At 45.1% G+C, this 20,229-nt stretch overlaps 1 protein-coding gene across 1 annotated transcript in view; it reads right to left on the reverse strand.

Annotated features, from left to right (window-relative positions):
• LOC112220687 (CUB and sushi domain-containing protein 2-like) overlaps positions 1 to 20,229 on the reverse strand; it is a 927,456-nt gene that overhangs the window by 728,748 nt on the left and 178,479 nt on the right. The window contains 1 exon segment of the mRNA XM_042295064.1: positions 18,799 to 18,934. Coding sequence (XP_042150998.1) covers positions 18,799 to 18,934 — 136 coding nt within the window.

Below are 20,229 nucleotides of genomic sequence, written 5' to 3' on the forward strand. Positions count from 1 at the left end.
CTGGAGGGAAGCTAAAGTCATTCTGCTACCTAAGAATAGTAAAGCCCTTTTACTGGCTCAAACAGCAGACCAATCAGCCTGTTACCAACCCTTAGTAAACTTCTGGGAAAAAATAGTGTTTGACCAGATACAATGCCATTTTACAGTAAACAAACTGACAGAATATTAACACGCTTATAGGGAAGGACACTCAACAAGCACAGCACTTACACAAACGACTGATGATTGGCTGAGAGAAACTGATTATGAAGAGAGTGTGGGCTCTGTTTTGTTAGAGTTCAGTGCGGCTTTTGAAAGCTATCGATCGTAGTCTGTTGATGGAAGCATGTCTGTGTTGAGCCTCTACACCCCCTGTTATAATGTGGATACAGAGTTACCTGTCTAACAGAACACAGAGGGTGTTATAAGCCTCTACACCCCCTGTTATAATGTGGATAAAGAGTTACTTGTCTAACAGAACACAGAGGGTGTTAAGCCTCTACACCCCCTGTTATAATGTGGATAAAGAGTTACTTGTCTAACAGAACACAGAGGGTGTTAAGCCTCTACACCCCCTGCTATAATGTGGATAAAGAGTTACTTGTCTAACAGAACACAGAGGGTGTTCTTTAATGGATGCCTCTCCAACATTATCCAGGTAGAATCAGGAATTCCTCAGGGCAGCTCTCTATTTTTTTATTTAACCTTTATTTAATTGGGCAAGTCAGTTAAATTAAGAACACATTCTTATTTTAATGACGGCCTAGGAACAGTAGGTTAACTGCCTTGTTCAGGGGCAGAACGGCAGATTTTTATCTTGTCAGCTCGGAGATTCAATCTAGCAACCTTTCGGTTACTAGTCCAATGTTCTAACCCCTAGACTACCTGCCTCTAACCACTAGGCTACCTGCTCTAACCACTAGGCTACCTGCCTCTAACCACTAGGCTACCTGCCTCTAACCACTAGGCTAACTGCCTCTAACCACTAGGCTAACTAACCACTAGGCTAACTGCCTCTAACCACTAGGCTAACTGCCTCTAACCACTAGACTACCTGCTCTAACCACTAGGCTACCTGCCTCTAACCACTAGGCTACCTGCCTCTAACCACTAGGCTACCTGCCTCTAACCACTAGACTACCTCTCTCTAACCACTAGGCTACCTGCTCTAACCACTAGGCTACCTGCCTCTAACCACTAGACTACCTGCCTCTAACCACTAGACTACCTGCTCTAACCACTAGGCTACTTGCTCTAACCACTAGACTACCTGCTCTAACCACTAGACTACCTGCCTCTAACCACTAGGCTACCTGCCTCTAACCACTAGTAAATAATAAATAGCAGTGATACCATCATGAACAGAGTCCGGGTTTTCTCTTTTCTACCTTCTTAACAGCACTATCAACAAGGCAGGTCCTACAGGCCCTAGTTTCTTCCTTCTTAACAGCACTATCATCAAGGCAGGTCCTACAGGCCCTAGTTTCTACCTTCTTAACAACACTATCAACAAGGCAGGTCCTACAGGCCCTAGTTTCTACCTTCTTAACAACACTATCAACAAGGCAGGTCCTACAGGCCCTAGTTTCTACCTTCTTAACAGCACTATCAACAAGGCAGGTCCTACAGGCCCTAGTTTCTTCCTTCTTAACAACACTATCAACAAGGCAGGTCCTACAGGCCCTAGTTTCTACCTTCTTAACAACACTATCAACAAGGCAGGTCCTACAGGCCCTAGTTTCTACCTTCTTAACAACACTATCAACAAGGCAGGTCTTACAGGCCCTAGTTTCTACCTTCTTAACAACACTATCAACAAGGCAGGTCCTACAGGCCCTAGTTTCTACCTTCTTAACAACACTATCAACAAGGCAGGTCCTACAGGCCCTAGTTTCTACCTTCTTAACAACACTATCAACAAGGCAGGTCCTACAGGCCCTAGTTTCTACCTTCTTAACAACACTATCAACAAGGCAGGTCCTACAGGCCCTAGTTTCTACCTTCTTAACAACACTATCAACAAGGCAGGTCCTACAGGCCCTAGTTTCTACCTTCTTAACAACACTATCAACAAGGCAGGTCCTACAGGCCCTAGTTTCTACCTTCTTAACAACACTATCAACAAGGCAGGTCCTACAGGCCCTAGTTTCTACCTTCTTAACAACACTATCAACAAGGCAGGTCCTACAGGCCCTAGTTTCTACCTTCTTAACAACACTATCAACAAGGCAGGTCCTACAGGCCCTAGTTTCTACCTTCTTAACAACACTATCAACAAGGCAGGTCCTACAGGCCCTAGTTTTGTCGCACCTGGAAAACTGTTCAGTCGTGTGGAAAGTTGCCACAATAAAGGACTGAGGAAAATTAGAATTAGCTAAGAACTAAGAACACAGCAGCCCTTAAACGTACATGAGTAGCTAACATTGGGCTGTTTAGTGTGGTCTCAATCAAATCGCATGCTGGGAGAAGCACAGAGCAAAGTTAGATTTCTAAAATGCTGGGAATGGGTAAATAAAACTGGGCTGTATTACACACAGAAATGGATACTCCAAACCCTGAGCCCCGGCCTGCTCTGCTCTTGCTGATCAAACACTTGTTTGTGTGCTGTTGTACCAATGGCTGTGAGGCTTAACCAATGGCTGTGCAGCTTAAATAATGGCTGCTCTGCTTAACCAATGGCTGCACTGCTTAACCAATGGCTGTGAGGCTTAACCAATGGCTGTGCAGCTTAACCAATGGCTGTGAGGCTTAACCAATGGTTGTGAGGCTTAACCAATGGCTGTGCAGCTTAACCATTGGCTACGTTGCTTAACCAATGGCTGTGCAGCTTAACCAATGGCTGTGCAGCTTAACCAATGGCTGTGCTGCTGAACCAATGGCTGTGAGGCCTAACCAATGAATTTGCAGCTTAACCAACGTCTGTGCTGTGTAGGCCTATGGTGGCTGTTCAGGGGAAGAGTCAAAGATTTCTTCCGGAAAATAATATTTGATTAGGCTTACAGTAAGAAGTGAAGAAATACACTTGCGTGCGGACTAGCCTACAGCCTACGTTCTGTACAGTTTGAGAAGGAGGACCGGAGGTCAACTTTGATAGCTTGCTACTACTGTCCTTGATTTTTATTAAAAACAATATTTCTTTCCCATTATGTATTTATCAGATCACAATCAATAAGAAATGGACAGCTCATGGTGCTGAAAGTAGGCAAATTCTAGTAGCTATAATTCATTTCAGTGTCTTCATTTTATTTTGACTTTATTAACAACAAGAGGGCTTTGTGTTGGAGCCTATTTCCTCCTATTTAAGAAATAAAAGGTAGGCCTACCTGTTTGACAGATTAAATATCTATAGATCTGTCGGTCAGATCCTCCACTACCATGCACTCTTAAAATGTCCTACCTCCGTGTCAGTGAATGTAAAGGTCCTACCTCCGTGTCAGTGACTTTAAAGGTCCTACCTCCGTGTCAGTGACTTTAAAGGTCCTACCTCCGTGTCAGTGAATGTAAAGGTCCTACCTCCATGTCAGTGACTTTAAAGGTCCTACCTCCGTGTCAGTGAATGTAAAGGTCCTACCTCCGTGTCAGTGAATGTAAAGGTCCTACCTCCGTGTCAGTGAATGTAAAGGTCCTACCTCCGTGTCAGTGAATGTAAAGGTCCTACCTCCGTGTCAGTGAATCTAAACGTCCTACCTCCGTGTCAGTGAATGTAAAGGTCCTACCTCCGTGTCAGTGAATGTAAAGGTCCTACCTCCGTGTCAGTGAATCTAAACGTCCTACCTCCGTGTCAGTGAATGTAAAGGTCCTACCTCCGTGTCAGTGAATGTAAAGGTCCTACCTCCGTGTCAGTGAATGTAAAGGTCCTACCTCCGTGTCAGTGAATGTAAAGGTCCTACCTCCGTGTCAGTGAATGTAAAGGTCCTACCTCCGTGTCAGTGAATGTAAAGGTCCTACCTCCGTGTCAGTGAATGTAAAGGTCCTACCTCCGTGTCAGTGAATCTAAACGTCCTACCTCCGTGTCAGTGAATGTAAAGGTCCTACCTCCGTGTCAGTGAATGTGAAAAGGTCCTACCTCCGTGTCAGTGAATCCTACCTCCGTGTCAACGGTCCTACCTCCCTACCTACCCGTGTCAGTGACTTTAAAGGTCCTACCTCCGTGTCAGTGAATGTAAAGGTCCTACCTCCGTGTCAGTCACTTTAAAGGTCCTACCTCCGTGTCAGTGAATGTAAAGGTCCTACCTCCGTGTCAGTGAAGGGCTGTTTAAGTTTAAACCAAGTCTTTAATTGAGGGGGTATAAGAGGCTATGCCATAAGTCTTCCTTGTTATTAAAGAACAAGATGCACAGGACCCTTTGTTAATTGGATCCAATTAGATCAAGCGATCTAGAACAGTGCTTGGTCCTCAATGCTTTATGCCAGACACAAGCTGTAAAACACCACAGAAAGACGTGACTCTGATTCATATGGGAATGTCATTGGTTAGTTTCTTTGACATTCAGAAGCTGAGCTACAACCTTCTATAGCAGAGGAGAGAAGACATTTACTTTGCTTGGGAAGTATATCTAATTCTGTCACTATCAATTGATTAAAGCGATTCACTTTCTGTCCAATAGAAGAGTGTTTAAACCCAGATAGATTTTAGGGAAACACTTGTGACCTTCTCTCATTGGGTTAAACCACAGAAGAGTAGCCAGCAGTTCAAGTTTACATTTGTCTGCGTCGGTCGGCCTAGTCTGTCTGCAGTGGAAAGGTAGGTCTACTCTGTCTGGGGTGGAAAGGTAGGACTACTCTGTCTGGGGTGGAAAGGTAGGACTACTCTGTCTGGGGTGGAAAGGTAGGACTACTCTGTCTGGGGTGGAAAGGTAGGACTACTCTGTCTGGGGTGGAAAGGTAGGACTACTCTGTCTGGGGTGGAAAGGTAGGCCTACTCTGTCTGGGGTGGAATGGTAGATCCTAGTCTGTCTGGGGTGGAAAGGTAGACCCTAGTCTGTCTGGGGTGGAAAGGTAGATCTACTCTGTCTGGGGTGGAAAGGTAGGCCCTACTCTGTCTGGGGTGGAAAGGTAGACCTACTCTGTCTGGGGTGGAAAGGTAGGCCCTACTCTGTCTGGGGTGGAAAGGTAGGGGGTGGAAAGGTAGGCCTACTCTGTAGGGGGTGGAAAGGTAGGCCTACTCTGTCTGGGGTGGAAAGGTAGGACTACTCTGTCTGGGGTGGAAAGGTAGGCCCTACTCTGTCTGGGGTGGAAAGGTAGGTCTACTCTGTCTGGGGTGGAATGGTAGGTCTACTCTGTCTGGGGTGGAAAGGTAGGTCTACTCTGTCTGGGGTGGAAAGGTAGGTCTACTCTGTCTGGGGTGGAAAGGTAGGTCTGCTCTGTCTGGGGTGGAAAGGTAGGCCTACTCTGTCTGGGGTGGAAAGGTAGGTCTACTCTGTCTGGGGTGGAAAGGTAGGTCTGCTCTGTCTGGGGTGGAAAGGTAGGTCTACTCTGTCTGGGGTGGAAAGGTAGATCTACTCTGTCTGGGGTGGAAAGGTAGGTCTACTCTGTCTGGGGTGGAAAGGTAGGTCTACTCTGTCTGGGGTGGAAAGGTAGATCTACTCTGTCTGGGATGGAAAGGTAGGGCTACTCTGTCTGGGATGGAAAGGTAGGTCTACTCTGTCTGGGGTGGAAAGGTAGGGGGTGGAAAGGTAGGCCCTACTCTGTCTGGGGTGGAAAGGTAGGTCTACTCTGTCTGCGGTGGAAAGGTAGGTCTACTCTGTCTGGGGTGGAAAGGTAGGACTACTCTGTCTGGGGTGGAAAGGCAGGTCTACATTTTGAAAGTACGTTGCTTAGATTCCTAATAACCTCTCAGATTTAATTATTTCTAAACAGGGATATTTTCATGGCAAACAAGACACACTGATTTGGCATTGGAGAAATACACTACATGACCAAAAGTACGTGGACCCCTGCTCGACGAATATCTAATTCCAAAATCATGGGCATTGCTGCAGGGATTTGCTTCACTTCAGCCACAATAGTATTAGTGAGGCACTGATGTTGGGTGCTTAGGCCTGGCTCGCAGTCGGCATTCCAATTCATCCCTAAGGTGTTCAATGGGGTTGAGGTCAGGGCTCTGTGCAGGCCAGTAAAGTTCTTCCACACCGATCTCGACAAACCATTTTCCTCTCTTTGTGCAAAAGGGCATTGTCATACTGAAACAGGAAACGGACTTCCCCAAACTGTTGCTACCAAGTTGAAAGTGCAGAACCATGAAAAACAGCCCCAATATCATCCACCAAACTTTACAGTTGGCACTATGCATTGGGGCATGCAGCGTTCTCCTGGCATCCGCCCAACCCAGATTTGTCCGTGGGACTGCCAGATGGTGAAGCGTGATTCATCACTCCAGAGAACGCGTTTCCACTGCTCCAGAGTCCAATGGCTGCGAGCATTATACCACTTCAGCCAACGCTTGGTATTGCATTGGTATTGGTGATCTTTAGATGTATTTTCCAGACAGACTTCTGAGACAGCTAATCCAATAGGAGTTAAAGGAGAGGAGACAGCTAATCCAATAGGAGTTAAAGAAGAGGAGACAGTTAATCCAATAGGAGTTAAAGGAGAGGAGACAGCTAATCCAATAGGAGTTAAAGGAGAGCAGACAGCTAATCCAATAGGAGTTTAAAGGAGAGGAGACAGCTAATCCAATAGGAGTTAAAGGAGAGGAGACAGCTAATCCAATAGGAGTTTAAAGGAGAGGAGACAGCTAATCCAATAGGAGGTAAAGGAGAGGAGGCGGCTAATCCAATAGGAGGTAAAGGAGAGGAGACAGCTAATCCAATAGGAGTTAAAGAAGAGGAGACAGCTAATCCAATAGGAGTTAAAGGAGAGGAGACAGTTAATCCAATAGGAGTTAAAGGAGAGCAGACAGCTAATCCAATAGGAGGTAAAGGAGAGGAGACAGCTAATCCAATAGGAGTTAAAGGAGAGCAGACAGCTAATCCAATAGGAGTTAAAGGAGAGGAGACAGCTAATCCAATAGGAGTTAAAGGAGAGGAGACAGCTAATCCAATAGGAGTTAAAGGAGAGGAGACAGCTAATCCAATAGGTGTTAAAGGAGAGGAGGAAAGACAAGTATCTGAAGACAACGGTGGTTGCAATATCCCAAATGGCAGCCTATTCCCTATACCCTGCCCTGTGCACTAAATAGGGGATAGAGATCCGTTTGGGATGCGGGCTCAGTGTATAAATAGTGCAGCAATAAGCGGCGTTGTGCACATCTCTGTCCTCATAGAAGGCTGAGAGCAGACACTGCAGAAGGGCCCGTGAGCATTTCACTGTTGGTCTACACCTGTTGTTTACCAAGCAGGTGTCATAACATTTGATTAGGAGGCTGTTCGACATCGGTAAACCCAGTAGATACCGACCGTAAGTCTCATTGCTTTCTCACAGCCACGCACGCACGCACAATCACACACACATACACACACACACTTTCAAATGCAGGCCAATACACAGACATACACACACAGTCACAATTGTTATACGGAGTGGACCAAAGCGCAGTGTGGTTTGGGTCCATCATAATTTATTATAAATGTGAACCAGCAACAAAACCAATAAAGAGTAACAAACAAGCACACGTTATAGGGCTCAAAAGCAACAATACAAAACCAAGATCCCACAAACAACAGGTGGGAAAAGGCTGCCTAAGTATGATCCCCAATCAGAGACGACGATAGACAGCTGCCTCTGATTGGGAACCATATCCGGCCAACAAAGAAATAGAAAACATAGAACGCACATAGAAATAATAAACTAGAAACCCCACCCCCCCCAGTCACGCCCTGACCTACTCCACCATAGAAAATAAAGGCTTTCTATGGTCAGGTCAGGTCAGGACAGACACACAGACAGACAGACAGACAGACAGACAGACAGACAGACAGACAGACAGACAGACAGACAGACAGACAGACAGACAGACAGACAGACAGACAGACAGACAGACAGACAGACAGACAGACAGACAGACACATTATTGAGGTCTGACAGTTCAGAGTGGTGTGTTATCGCCCTGCTTCCACCCATCCACCTCTCTCTCACTCCATTAACATGTTACGGTAACATCAGCTAAACTACAAGACAATGAGGTTTCAGACGGACGAAGCCCAGCAGTACCACAGACCCTGACAGAAACCTGGGACAGTGTCTCTTGCTTATCTCTTTCAGGTGATTGGACCGGGGGGGTAATGTACTGTGGCTAGTGTGCTCTGGGATAGATGTGTGTCTGTGTGCGTGTGTGTGTGTGTGTGACTGAAAACAGAGAACACTGCTACTGGAAAGACTCAGTTTGGAGAAACATGTTGTTCTCTGTGTGAGGTCTCTCTGTATATATGACCTGATGTGTGAGGTATCTCTGTATATATGACCTGATGTGTGAGGTATCTCTGTATATATGACCTGATGTGTGAGGTATCTCTGTATACTGTATATATGACCTGATGTTTGAGGTATCTCTGTATACTGTATATATGACCTGATGTGTGAGGTATCTCTGTATATATGACCTGATGTGTGAGGTATCTCTGTATATATGACCTGATGTGTGAGGTCTCTCTGTATATATGACCTGATGTGTGAGGTATCTCTGTATATATGACCTGATGTGTGAGGTATCTCTGTATACTGTATATATGACCTGATGTGTGAGGTATCTCTGTATATATGACCTGATGTGTGAGGTATCTCTGTATATATGACCTGATGTGTGAGGTCTCTCTGTATATATGACCTGATGTGTGAGGTATCTCTGTGTACTGTATATATGACCTGATGTGTGAGGTATCTCTGTATATATGTGAGGTATCTCTGTATATATGACCTGATGTCTGAGGTATCTCTGATATATATGACCTGATGTGTGATGTATCTCTGTATATATGACCTGATGTGTGATGTATCTCTGTATATATGACCTGATGTGTGAGGTATCTCTGTGTACTGTATATATGACCTGATGTGTGAGGTATCTCTGTATATATGACCTGATGTGTGAGGATGGAGAGTTCAGGGAGATGCTGTTCTAGCTTGAGGTACAAAAGAAAAAACATCTCCAAGGGGATCAGAAGGGGGCGAAGGTAGCATCGGTCAGTCGCCCCTATTCAATATGTCTGCCATTAGCCTGAGCCAAACAAGCTAGAGGACACAGAGAGAGAGAGAGTACCAGTAATGACCATCCACTGAACTAATTGAACACACAAGCACAAAGAGACACCACGTCCACTAATGGAGCGATAATGTTTTTACGTGCGATCGGAACGCGTTCTCTTTATGCGCAGAGTCGATTAATTCATGCGTCTGACTATTGCTTACGTTTAATCTAACAAGTGAAGGGACTGGTTGTTCAGAGGCAGGGAGGCAATGAAGAGTAGAGCACTCACAGAGCTAATACAGTCTTTAGAGGGATGGGGAGAGAGACAGACAGACAGACAGACAGACAGACAGACAGACAGACAGACAGACAGACAGACAGACAGACAGACAGACAGACAGACAGACAGACAGACAGACAGACAGACAGACAGACAGACAGACAGACAGACAGACAGACAGACAGACAGACAGAAACAGAGAGGGAGAGAGAGGGAAACAGAGAGAGGGAAACAGAGAGAGGGAGAGAAACAGAGAGAGGGAGAGAGAGAGAAACAGAGAGAGGGAGAGAGAGAGGGAGAGAGAGAGAGAAACAGAGAGAGGGAGAGAGAGAGAGAAAGAGAGAGAGGGAGAGAGAGAGAGAAACAGAGAGAGGGAGAGAGAGAGAGAGAGAGAGAGAGATAAACAGAGAGAGAGAGAGATGGATATCTGGAAGGATAACACAACATCTTACATATGCTACCCTAACTAGTTTATGTGATAATCTTCCATCAGCTACACTGTGCAGACATTCACAGACAGCCTTCCTTGAGGGACACAATTATACATTTGGAAGAGAGTTTATTGGCTTCGGGCCCCTCTTGCTCCTTCCTCTCTGTCCTAATTTGGCCAAGTACTCCACTTAAGCAACTAACCTCATTGTTCAATTAGATGGTAGTCTCCCTCACTAGATGGTAGTCTCCCTCACTAGATGGTAGTCTCCCTCACTAGATGGTAGTCTCCCTCACTAGATGGTAGTCTCTCTCATTAGATGGTAGTCTCCCTCACTAGATGGTAGTCTCCCTCACTAGATGGTAGTCTCCCTCACTAGATGGTAGTCTCCCTCACTAGATGGTAGTCTCCCTCACTAGATGGTAGTCTCCCTCACTAGATGGTAGTCTCCCTCACTAGATGGTAGTCTCCCTCACTAGATGGTAGTCTCCCTCATTAGATAGTAGTCTCCCTCATTAGATGGTAGTCTCCCTCATTAGATGGTAGTCTCTCACTAGATGGTAGTCTCTCTCACTAGATGGTAGTCTCTCTCATTAGATGGTAGTCTTCCTCACTAGATGGTAGTCCCCCTCATTAGATGGTAGTCTCCCTCACTAGATGGTAGTCTCTCTCACTAGATGGTAGTCTCCCTCACTAGATGTTAGTCTCCCTCACTAGATGGTAGTCTCCCTCATTAGATAGTAGTCTCCCTCATTAGATGGTAGTCTCCCTCATTAGATGGTAGTCTCTCACTAGATGGTAGTCTCTCTCACTAGATGGTAGTCTCCCTCACTAGATGGTAGTCTCCCTCACTCGTTGGTAGTCTCTCTCATTAGATGGTAGTCTCTCTCACTAGATGGTAGTCTCCCTCATTAGATGGTAGTCTCCCTCATTAGATGGTAGTCTCTCTCATTAGAAGGTAGTCTTTCTCATTAGATGGTAGTCTCTCTCATTAGATGGTAGTCTCCCTCATTAGATGGTAGTCTCCCTCATTAGATGGTAGTCTCCCTCATTAGATGGTAGTCTCCCTCATTAGATGGTAGTCTCCCTCATTAGATGGTAGTCTCTCTCATTAGATCATCTCTCTCTCTGTTAATATGACCTCTCTGTTAATATCACCTCTCTGTTAATATCACCTCTCTGTTAATATGACCTCTCTGTTAATATCACCTCTCTCTCTCTGTTAATATGACCTCTCTGTTAATATCACCTCTCTGTTAATATCACCTCTCCTCTCTGTTAATATCACCTCTCTCTCTCTGTTAATATGACCTCTCTGTTAATATCACCTCTCTCTCTCTGTTAATATCACCTCTCTGTTAATATGACCTCTCTGTTAATATCACCTCTCTGTTAATATGACCTCTCTGTTAATATCACCTCTCTCTCTCTGTTAATATCACCTCTCTGTTAATATGACCTCTCTCTCTCTGTTAATATCACCTCTCTGTTAATATGACCTCTCTGTTAATATCACCTCTCTGTTAATATCACCTCTCTCTCTCTGTTAATATCACCTCTCTCTCTCTGTTAATATGACCTCTCTGTTAATATCACCTCTCTGTTAATATCACCTCTCTCTCTCTGTTAATATCACCTCTCTGTTAATATCACCTCTCTGTTAATATCACCTCTCTCTCTCTGTTAATATCACCTCTCTGTTAATATGACCTCTCTCTCTCTGTTAATATCACCTCTCTCTCTCTGTTAATATCACCTCTCTCTCTCTGTTAATATCACCTCTCTGTTAATATCACCTCTCTGTTAATATCACCTCTCTGTTAATATCACCTCTCTGTTAGTAAAACGGGAACGTTTTTTATCCAAAAATGAAATACCGCCCCCAGAGTTTCAAGAGGTTAATATCACCTCTCTCTCTCTGTTAATATCACCTCTCTGTTAATATCACCTCTCTGTTAATATCACCTCTTTGTTAATATCACCTCTCCCTCTCCCTCTCTGTTAATTTCATCCTTTTACGGGTCATAAAACACTCCTCCTTCAAGTGAAAATACGACAAGGACCCCTTAGCCTAGCGAGGTGTAACCATCACAACATGCCAGCTCTCTACCTCTACAGCCAGCCCTCCAGGCAGGGAAAGAAAGTAAGACTATGCACATCTCAATCTCCTCTCTGGCCCTAAATCCAACCATGCACAGTAATATAATTGGCCTAAAGCACATTGATTATGTAATGTTCTTTAGTGAGTATGCTGATCAGACTGGGGAGTGCATATTATAGTGGAAACCTGATCTAGATGGAGAATACATAGATCTGTTACGGTGACTGTAAACATTTCATGACCGTACTCAGGGCTCTATTGTCCCTCCATCAGGTCCTATTGGCATGGTACTCAGGGCTCCATTATCCCTCCCTCCAGGGCTCCATTATCCCTCCATCAGGTCCTAATGGCCTGGTACTCAGGGCTCTATTGTCCCTCCATCAGGTCCTAATGGCCTGGTACTCAGGGCTCTATTGTCCCTCCATCAGGTCCTAATGGTCTGGTACTCAGGGCTCTATTCTCCGTCCATGAGGTCCTAATGGCATGGTACTCAGGGCCCTATTATCCCTTCATCAAGTCCTAATGGCCTGGTACTCAGGGCTCTATTGTCCCTCCATCAGGTCATAATGGCCTGGTACTCAGGGCTCCATTATCCCTCCATCAGGTCCTAATGGCCTGGTACTCAGGGCTCTATTGTCCCTCCATCAGGTCCTAATGGCCCGGTACTCAGGGCTCTATTGTCCCTCCATCAGGTCCTAATGGCCTGGTACTCAGGGCTCTATTATCCCTCCATCAGGTCCTAATGGTCTGGTACTCAGGGCTCTATTGTCCCTCCATCAGGTCCTAATGGCCTGGTACTCAGGGCTCTATTGTCCCTCCATCAGGTCCTAATGGCCCGGTACTCAGGGCTCTATTATCCCTCCATCAGGTCCTAATGGTCTGGTACTCAGGGCTCTATTGTCCCTCCATCAGGTCCTAATGGCCTGGTACTCAGCATCATGGGAGTTCTGGCATTCAGACATTGAGTGGAACCGGAACAGCTGCTCTACAGCGAATAGCCAGCCAGCTCCTCATAACTGTTTGATGCATGGAATGAAATACTTGTTCCTATAAGCCCATATGTTCTTTCTATAGGCTACTCTATGCAATTGAAGAGAGAAACAGTGTTTTGATGGCCTCTACTAACCCTCTTGTTTTGAAGTGTCTGGACTTTATTTGAGAGATATGAGAAAGATCAGGATGTCCTTATTTTAGGTACTAATTTATCTCCAAATTTACTTCCATAAAAATGTTTTTTTTTTACAAGTATTGGGGACCTTCGGAAGAGTCTTGTGAGTCTTGTAAGCGTCCTAGATGAAAACGGAGTGAGCAAGTGACTCATCTTTCATAACAGTTTGTAGGTCAAACCGACACTACAAGACGTTTTCGTGAGAAGACCAATTTTCGGGATGTCTCATGGTCTGACAAAAACTGCTCTCGCACTACCACCTTTCAACGCAGATGAGGAAGGGGCATATTGGAGGACGCAAAAAAACCCAGACATCTTTATCTGAAACAGATGGATTTTAATAGGGAATTTTTTCATTATGTTAATCACATTTCTGCACGTGGAAAATGTGGGTTAACTTCTTGGATATAGGGGGCGCTCTTTTAATTTATGGATAAAAAATGTGGGTTAAGGGTTAAAAAGTGGTTAAAAAGTGGAGGATCCCATCCGTTTTCTACAGCTTGTCAAGTAGGTCACCAGGCAGTCACGTGTTCTCCATCTCCGGCCTCTAGTTCACCAGGCAGTCACATGTTCTCCCTCTCCGGCCTCTAGTTCACCAGGCAGTCACAGGTTCTCCCTCTCCGGCCTCTAATTCACCAGGCAGTCACATGTTCTCCCTCTCCGGCCTCTAGTTCACCAGGCTGTCACGTGTTCTCCCTCTCCGGCCTCTAGGTCACCAGGCTGTCACACGTGTGTTCTCCCTCTCCGGCTTCTAGGTCACCAGGCTGTCACGTGTTCTCGCTCTCCGGCCTCTAGTTCACCAGGCAGACACGTGTTCTCCCTCTCCGGCCTCTAGGTCACCAGGCAGTCACGTGTTCTCCCTCTCCGGCCTCTAGTTCCCCAGGCAGTCACGTGTTCTCCCTCTCCGGCCTCTAGGTCCCCAGGCAGTCACGTGTTCTCCCTCTCCGGCCTCTAGGTCACCAGGCAGTCACATGTTCTCCATCTCTGGCCTCTAGGTCACCAGGCAGTCACATGTTCTCCCTCTCCGGCCTCTAGTTCACCAGGCAGTCACGTGTTCTCCCTCTCCAGCCTCTAGGTCCCCAGGCAGTCACATGTTCTCCATCTCCGGCCTCTAGTTCACCAGGCAGTCACGTGTTCTCCCTCTCTGGCCTCTAGGTCACAAGGCTGTCACGTGTTCTCCCTCTCCGGCCTCTAGGTCACCAGGCTGTCACGTGTTCTCCCTCTCCGGCCTCTAGTTCACCAGGCTGTCACGTGTTCTCCTCTCCGGCCTCTAGTTCACCAGGCAGTCACGTGTTCTCCCTCTCCGTTCTCTAGGTCACCAGGCAGTCACGTGTTCTCCCTCTCCGGCCTCTAGTTCACCAGGCAGTCACGTGTTCTCCCTCTCTGGCCTCTAGTTCACCAGGCAGTCACATGTTCTCCCTCTCCGGCCTCTAGTTCACCAGGCAGTCACGTGTACTTCCCTCTCCGGCTTCTAGGTCACCAGGCTGTCACGTGTTCTCCCTCTCTGGCCTCTAGGTCCCCAGGCAGTCACGTGTTCTCCCTCTCTGGCCTCTAGGTCCCCAGGCAGTCACGTGTTCTCCCTCTCCGGCCTCTAGTTCACCAGGCAGTCACGTGTTCTCCCTCTCTGGCCTCTAGGTCCCCAGGCAGTCACGTGTTCTCCCTCTCCAGCCTCTAGGTCACCAGGCTGTCACGTGTTCTCCCTCTCCGGCCTCTAGGTCACCAGGCTGTCACGTGTACCTCCCTCTCCGGCTTCTAGGTCACCAGGCTGTCACGTGTACCTCCCTCTCTGGCCTCTAGGTCACCAGGCTGCTTGCTAGGGCACTGGACCGGATTCACCTCCTTGATTACCTGTCTTTTATATGTCTCTCCCTTTAGTTTCTTCCCCAGTCGTCAGTGTTGCTGTTTCATGTCGTTGCGATGTTTGTGTTTCTTGTTTTGTTCATTTATTTTTTAAACGTACTCACTCCCTGAACGTACTCCCTCCCGTCTCTCAGCGTAGAGCCTTACATACTATATCCTAATTTTAAGCAAATTGCTTCGCTTCATTGCCAGAGTAGCCTGGCTGGCATGAAAATGAATTGTGGGAAAGCAATCCTCCATTTGCTATTCAAGTGCATACAGATGAAATAGTTACCCCCCTGAACTAATTTCACATGTGTAATATTAATATATATAAATTATCTGTTTGTAATGATTTGTCTGCTGGGCTATGTTCTCAAATAATTGTAAGGTATCCTTTCGCCGTGAAGCATTTTTGAAAACTGACACCGTGGTTGGATTCACAAGAAATTAATCTTTAAACCTATGTTTAATAGTTGTATCTTTTCTGAATTTTTATAATGAGTATTTCTGTATTTGAATTTGGCGCTCTGCAATCTCACGGGATGTTGGCCAGGTGGGACGCTAGCGAGGTTAAAGGAGAAGAGACAGCTAATCCAATAGAGAGGTTAAAAGAGGATCCAAGCTTGGTCGTTCTGCCTATTTGTTGCTCAACACATTCATCCGCTTTACAACTGGTGTACCTGTTATAAACGTAACAGCAGGAAGCCTCTCTTCTCTATTCGAGTGTTGATTACTTTGTTTTATGTGGGACAGTCTAAAAAAAGGTTTGTCCACATCTATATCAGTAGGAAATATGTAAAAAACAGATTCAATTGAGAATAGTCTGATGTGTAGAGAATATTATCAATATATTGCCAAACTGTGAATGAGAGACTGATGAAGTGTGTACAGCACAAGAAACAGAGCAGAGCGCATTCCTTTCATGTGAGTTTTTTTTCAAATAGTCGCATCATGCAGCCCTAGAATGTATTAGAAATCATAACATATAGCCTACGGATTGTATCACAACTGAAGTTTCATAAATAACTCGAAATTAATGCATATAGTAGAACCTGTTTCAAATGATCACTTTGTTAACTGCTCAACACAGAATGTGCACACTCCCTCAGAAATCATTTGTCTGCTAAATGAACTAGTGTAGCCCACAGCCATTTGGCCGGACCAAGAATATGCTATTCCGTCCCTATGAAAATGTTCTTCATATCATAGGCTAATGTTTCTTTAGACTTGCCTAAAATAAATAATGGATTTATTGTAAAGATGAAGCCTATGTTACATGGATATAGATTATAAAATGTAGATGTTCCAAAGGTCTGCAACAGTGGTTTGTGGGCTATGAGATACTACTACATGAGATACCACATGAGATTATACTACACAAGATACTACTACACGAGATACTACATGAGATACTACATGAGATACTACATGAGATACTACATGAGATACTACTACACGAGATACTACATGAGATACTACATGAGATACTACATGAGATACTACATGAGATACTACATGAGATACTACTACATGAGATACTACTAGATGAGATACTACTAGATGAGATACTACATGAGATACTACATGAGATACTACTAGATGAGATACTACATGAGATACTACATGAGATACTACATGAGATACTACATGAGATACTACATGAGATACTACTAGATGAGATACTACTAGATGAGATACTACATGAGATACTACATGAGATACTACTACATGAGATACTACATGAGATACTACATGAGATACTACTAGATGAGATACTACATGAGATACTACATGAGATACTACATGAGATACTACTAGATGAGAAACTACATGAGATACTACTAGATGAGATACTACATGAGATACTACATGAGATACTACTAGATGAGATACTACATGAGATACTACATGAGATACTACTAGATGAGATACTACATGAGATACTACTAGATGAGATACTACTAGATGAGATACTACATGAGATACTACATGAGATACTACATGAGATACTACTAGATGAGATACTACATGAGATACTACATGAGATACTACATGAGATACTACTAGATGAGATACTACTAGATGAGATACTACATGAGATACTACATGAGATACTACTACATGAGATACTACTACATGAGATACTACTAGATGAGATACTACATGAGATACTACATGAGATACTACTAGATGAGATACTACTAGATGAGATACTACATGAGATACTACATGAGATACTACTACATGAGATACTACATGAGATACTACTAGATGAGATACTACACGAGATACTACTACATGAGATACTACTAGATGAGATACTACATGAGATACTACATGAGATTCTACTACATGAGATACTACTAGATGAGAAACTACATGAGATACTACATGAGATTCTACTACATGAGATACTACATGAGATACTACTAGATGAGATACTACATGAGATTCTACTACATGAGATACTACTAGATGAGATACTACATGAGATACTACTACATGAGATTGTACATGAGATTGTACATGAGATTCTACTACATGAGATTCTACTACATGAGATACTACTACATGAGATTCTACTACATGAGATACTACTATATGAGATACCACTACACGAGATACTACATGAGATTCTACTACATGAGATACTACTACATGAGATTTTACTAGATGAGATACTACTACATGACATTCTACTACATGAGATACTACTACATGAGATACTACATGACATTCTACTAGATGAGATACTACTACATGAGATACTACATGTGTTTATGTTAATGACCAGCAGTTATTTGCATGACTGTTACCGGCTGACAAAATGTCATGCCCGCCACAGCCCTAGGAGTACAGTAGGTTACAGTATATTGTCTGTACGATATGATGTGCTCAGAGGTGAATGCATTGTTGACCTGCTTTCCTGATGTTTTACGTCATTATATCTACTGAAGGGGCTTTGTGAAGGTGGAAGCTTTAGCTTTACGTCTTAGGACTTAGGGACGGTGCCCAGAGATGTCAAAGGAATCAGTAATGGAGTAACAGACTAGAACGAGGAGGAGAAGGTAGATTACAGGGAGAGGCAGAGAACATTAACGTCAGGGAGAGAGAAAAGAGAGGGAGAGAGGGAGCGGGAGAGAGTGAGGGAGAGGGAGAGGGGAGAGAGGGAGGGAGAGAGGGAGGGAGAGGGAGAGAGGGAGGGAGGGGAGAGAGAGGGAGAGAGGGAGAGGGAGAGAGGAGGGAGAGAAGGAGGGAGAGAGGGAGGGAGAGAGGGAGGGGAGGGAGAGGGAGGGAGAGAGAAAAGAGAGGGAGAGAGGGAGCGGGGAGAGAGTGAGGAGGGAGAGGGAGAGGGAGAGAGGGAGGGAGAGGGAGGGAGAGAGGGAGGGAGAAGGAGAGGGAGAGGGAGAGGGAGAGAGGGAGGGAGAGGGAGAGGAGAGGGAGAGGGAGAAGGAGAAGGAGAGGGAGAGGGAGAGGGAGAGAGGGAGGGAGAGGGAGAAGGAGAGGGAGAGGGAGAGAACATTAACGTCAGGGAGAGAGAAAAGAGAGGGAGAGAGGGAGCGGGAGAGAGTGAGGGAGAGGGAGAGAGGGAGGGAGAGGGGAGGAGAGGGAGAGAGGGAGGGAGAGAGGGAGGGAGAGGGAGTGAGAGAGAGAGAGAGGAGAGAGAGAGAGTGATAGGCAGAGGGAGAGGGAGAGAGAGAGAGAGAGAGAGGGAGAGAGCAGAGAGAGAGAGGGAGGGAGAGGGAGTGAGAGAGAGAGAGAGACTACAAGTGATAGGCAGAGGGAGAGGGAGAGAGGGAGTTAGAGAGAGAGATAGAGGGAGAGCGAGAGCGAGAGAGGGAGGCATATGTTACCTCTATAGGTTTTGTAAGACTTTATTTCAGTATAAGACGTTACCTTCATAGATGGCCTTGAAGCCTTGTCCACTGACAGCATAGTCTGACAGCAGCCACAGTGTTAGCCTGGGTCCTGTGCTCACTATGGGCGAGGGCAGCTGGAACCCTGTCAATCTATGGAAAGACAGGAAGGAGACAACTCATCAGAAACACAGAGCTTGGAAGGTTCAGCAAACTAGCAACGTGATAGAAGACAGGCAGGACGGACGAAGGCTTACAGAGCAGATTTCACAAAGCTTAGAAGGGCTGATCTAGGATCAGTTTAGATCATAATTAAATAGATTAAAAGGTCAATGGAGGACCTGATCCTAAATCAGCTCTCTTACTCTGAGATACATTATGAATATATAGTAAGATAAATACTTACATATATACTAAGAGATCTAATAACAGGTCAAATTAACAGCCAAAGCAACTGTAGCTGGTACAAGTAGCTGTAAATACTTCAGGTCAGATTACCCATCATACAACACAAGCACAGTTCAAAGAACCAGCTCGGCTAGACAGTTTGGTATTTGACATTTACGGTATTTTATTAGGATCCCCATTAGCTGTTGCGAAAGCAGAAGCTACTCTTCCTGGGGTCCACACAGAACATGGAACATAATACAGAATGACATAATGCAGAACGTCAATAGACAAGAACAGCTCAAGGACAGGAATACCTCAATAAAAATAAAAGGCACACGTAGCACACAAACTATCTGGGTCAAATAGGGGAGAGGAGTTGTGCCGCGAGGTGTTGCTTTTATCTGTTATTAAAAAGCAGGTTTGCTGTTTATTTGAGCAATATGAGATGGAAGGTAGTTCCATGCAAGAATGACTCTGGATTTGGGGACTGTGAAAAGATCCCTGAGGGGGATGTCTGGTGGGCTAAGTGTGTGTGTCAGAGCTGTGTGTAAGGTGACTACGCAAACAATTTGGGATTTTCAACACATTGATGTTTCTTAGAAAAAATAAGAAGAGATGCAGTCAATCTCTTCTCAACTCTGAGCCAAGAGAGACTGGCAGCACAGTATTTATATCAGCCCTCTGATTGCAGTTAAGAGCAATACATGCTGCTCTGTTCTGGGCCAGCTGCAGCTCAACTAGGTCTTTCGTTGTGTCACGATCGTCTGAATCAGCAGCGTACACATGTTAATTTAAATGAAACTCACCAACAAAAACAATAAACAGCAAATGAGACGTAACGACTGGAGTGCTCACAGGCACTACACAAAAACCAAGATCCCACAAACAACAGGTGGGAAAAGGCTGCCTAAGTATGATCCCCAATCAGAGACGACGATAGACAGCTGCCTCTGATTGGGAACCATACCAGGCCAACAAAGAAATAGAAACACTAGAATGCCCACCCAACTCACACCCCGACCAAATAGAGAAATAAAAAAGGCTCTCTAAGGTCAGGG

This window comes from Oncorhynchus tshawytscha, linkage group LG13, assembly GCF_018296145.1.
Source record: "Oncorhynchus tshawytscha isolate Ot180627B linkage group LG13, Otsh_v2.0, whole genome shotgun sequence".
In the NCBI taxonomy this organism is placed as follows: domain Eukaryota; kingdom Metazoa; phylum Chordata; class Actinopteri; order Salmoniformes; family Salmonidae; genus Oncorhynchus; species Oncorhynchus tshawytscha.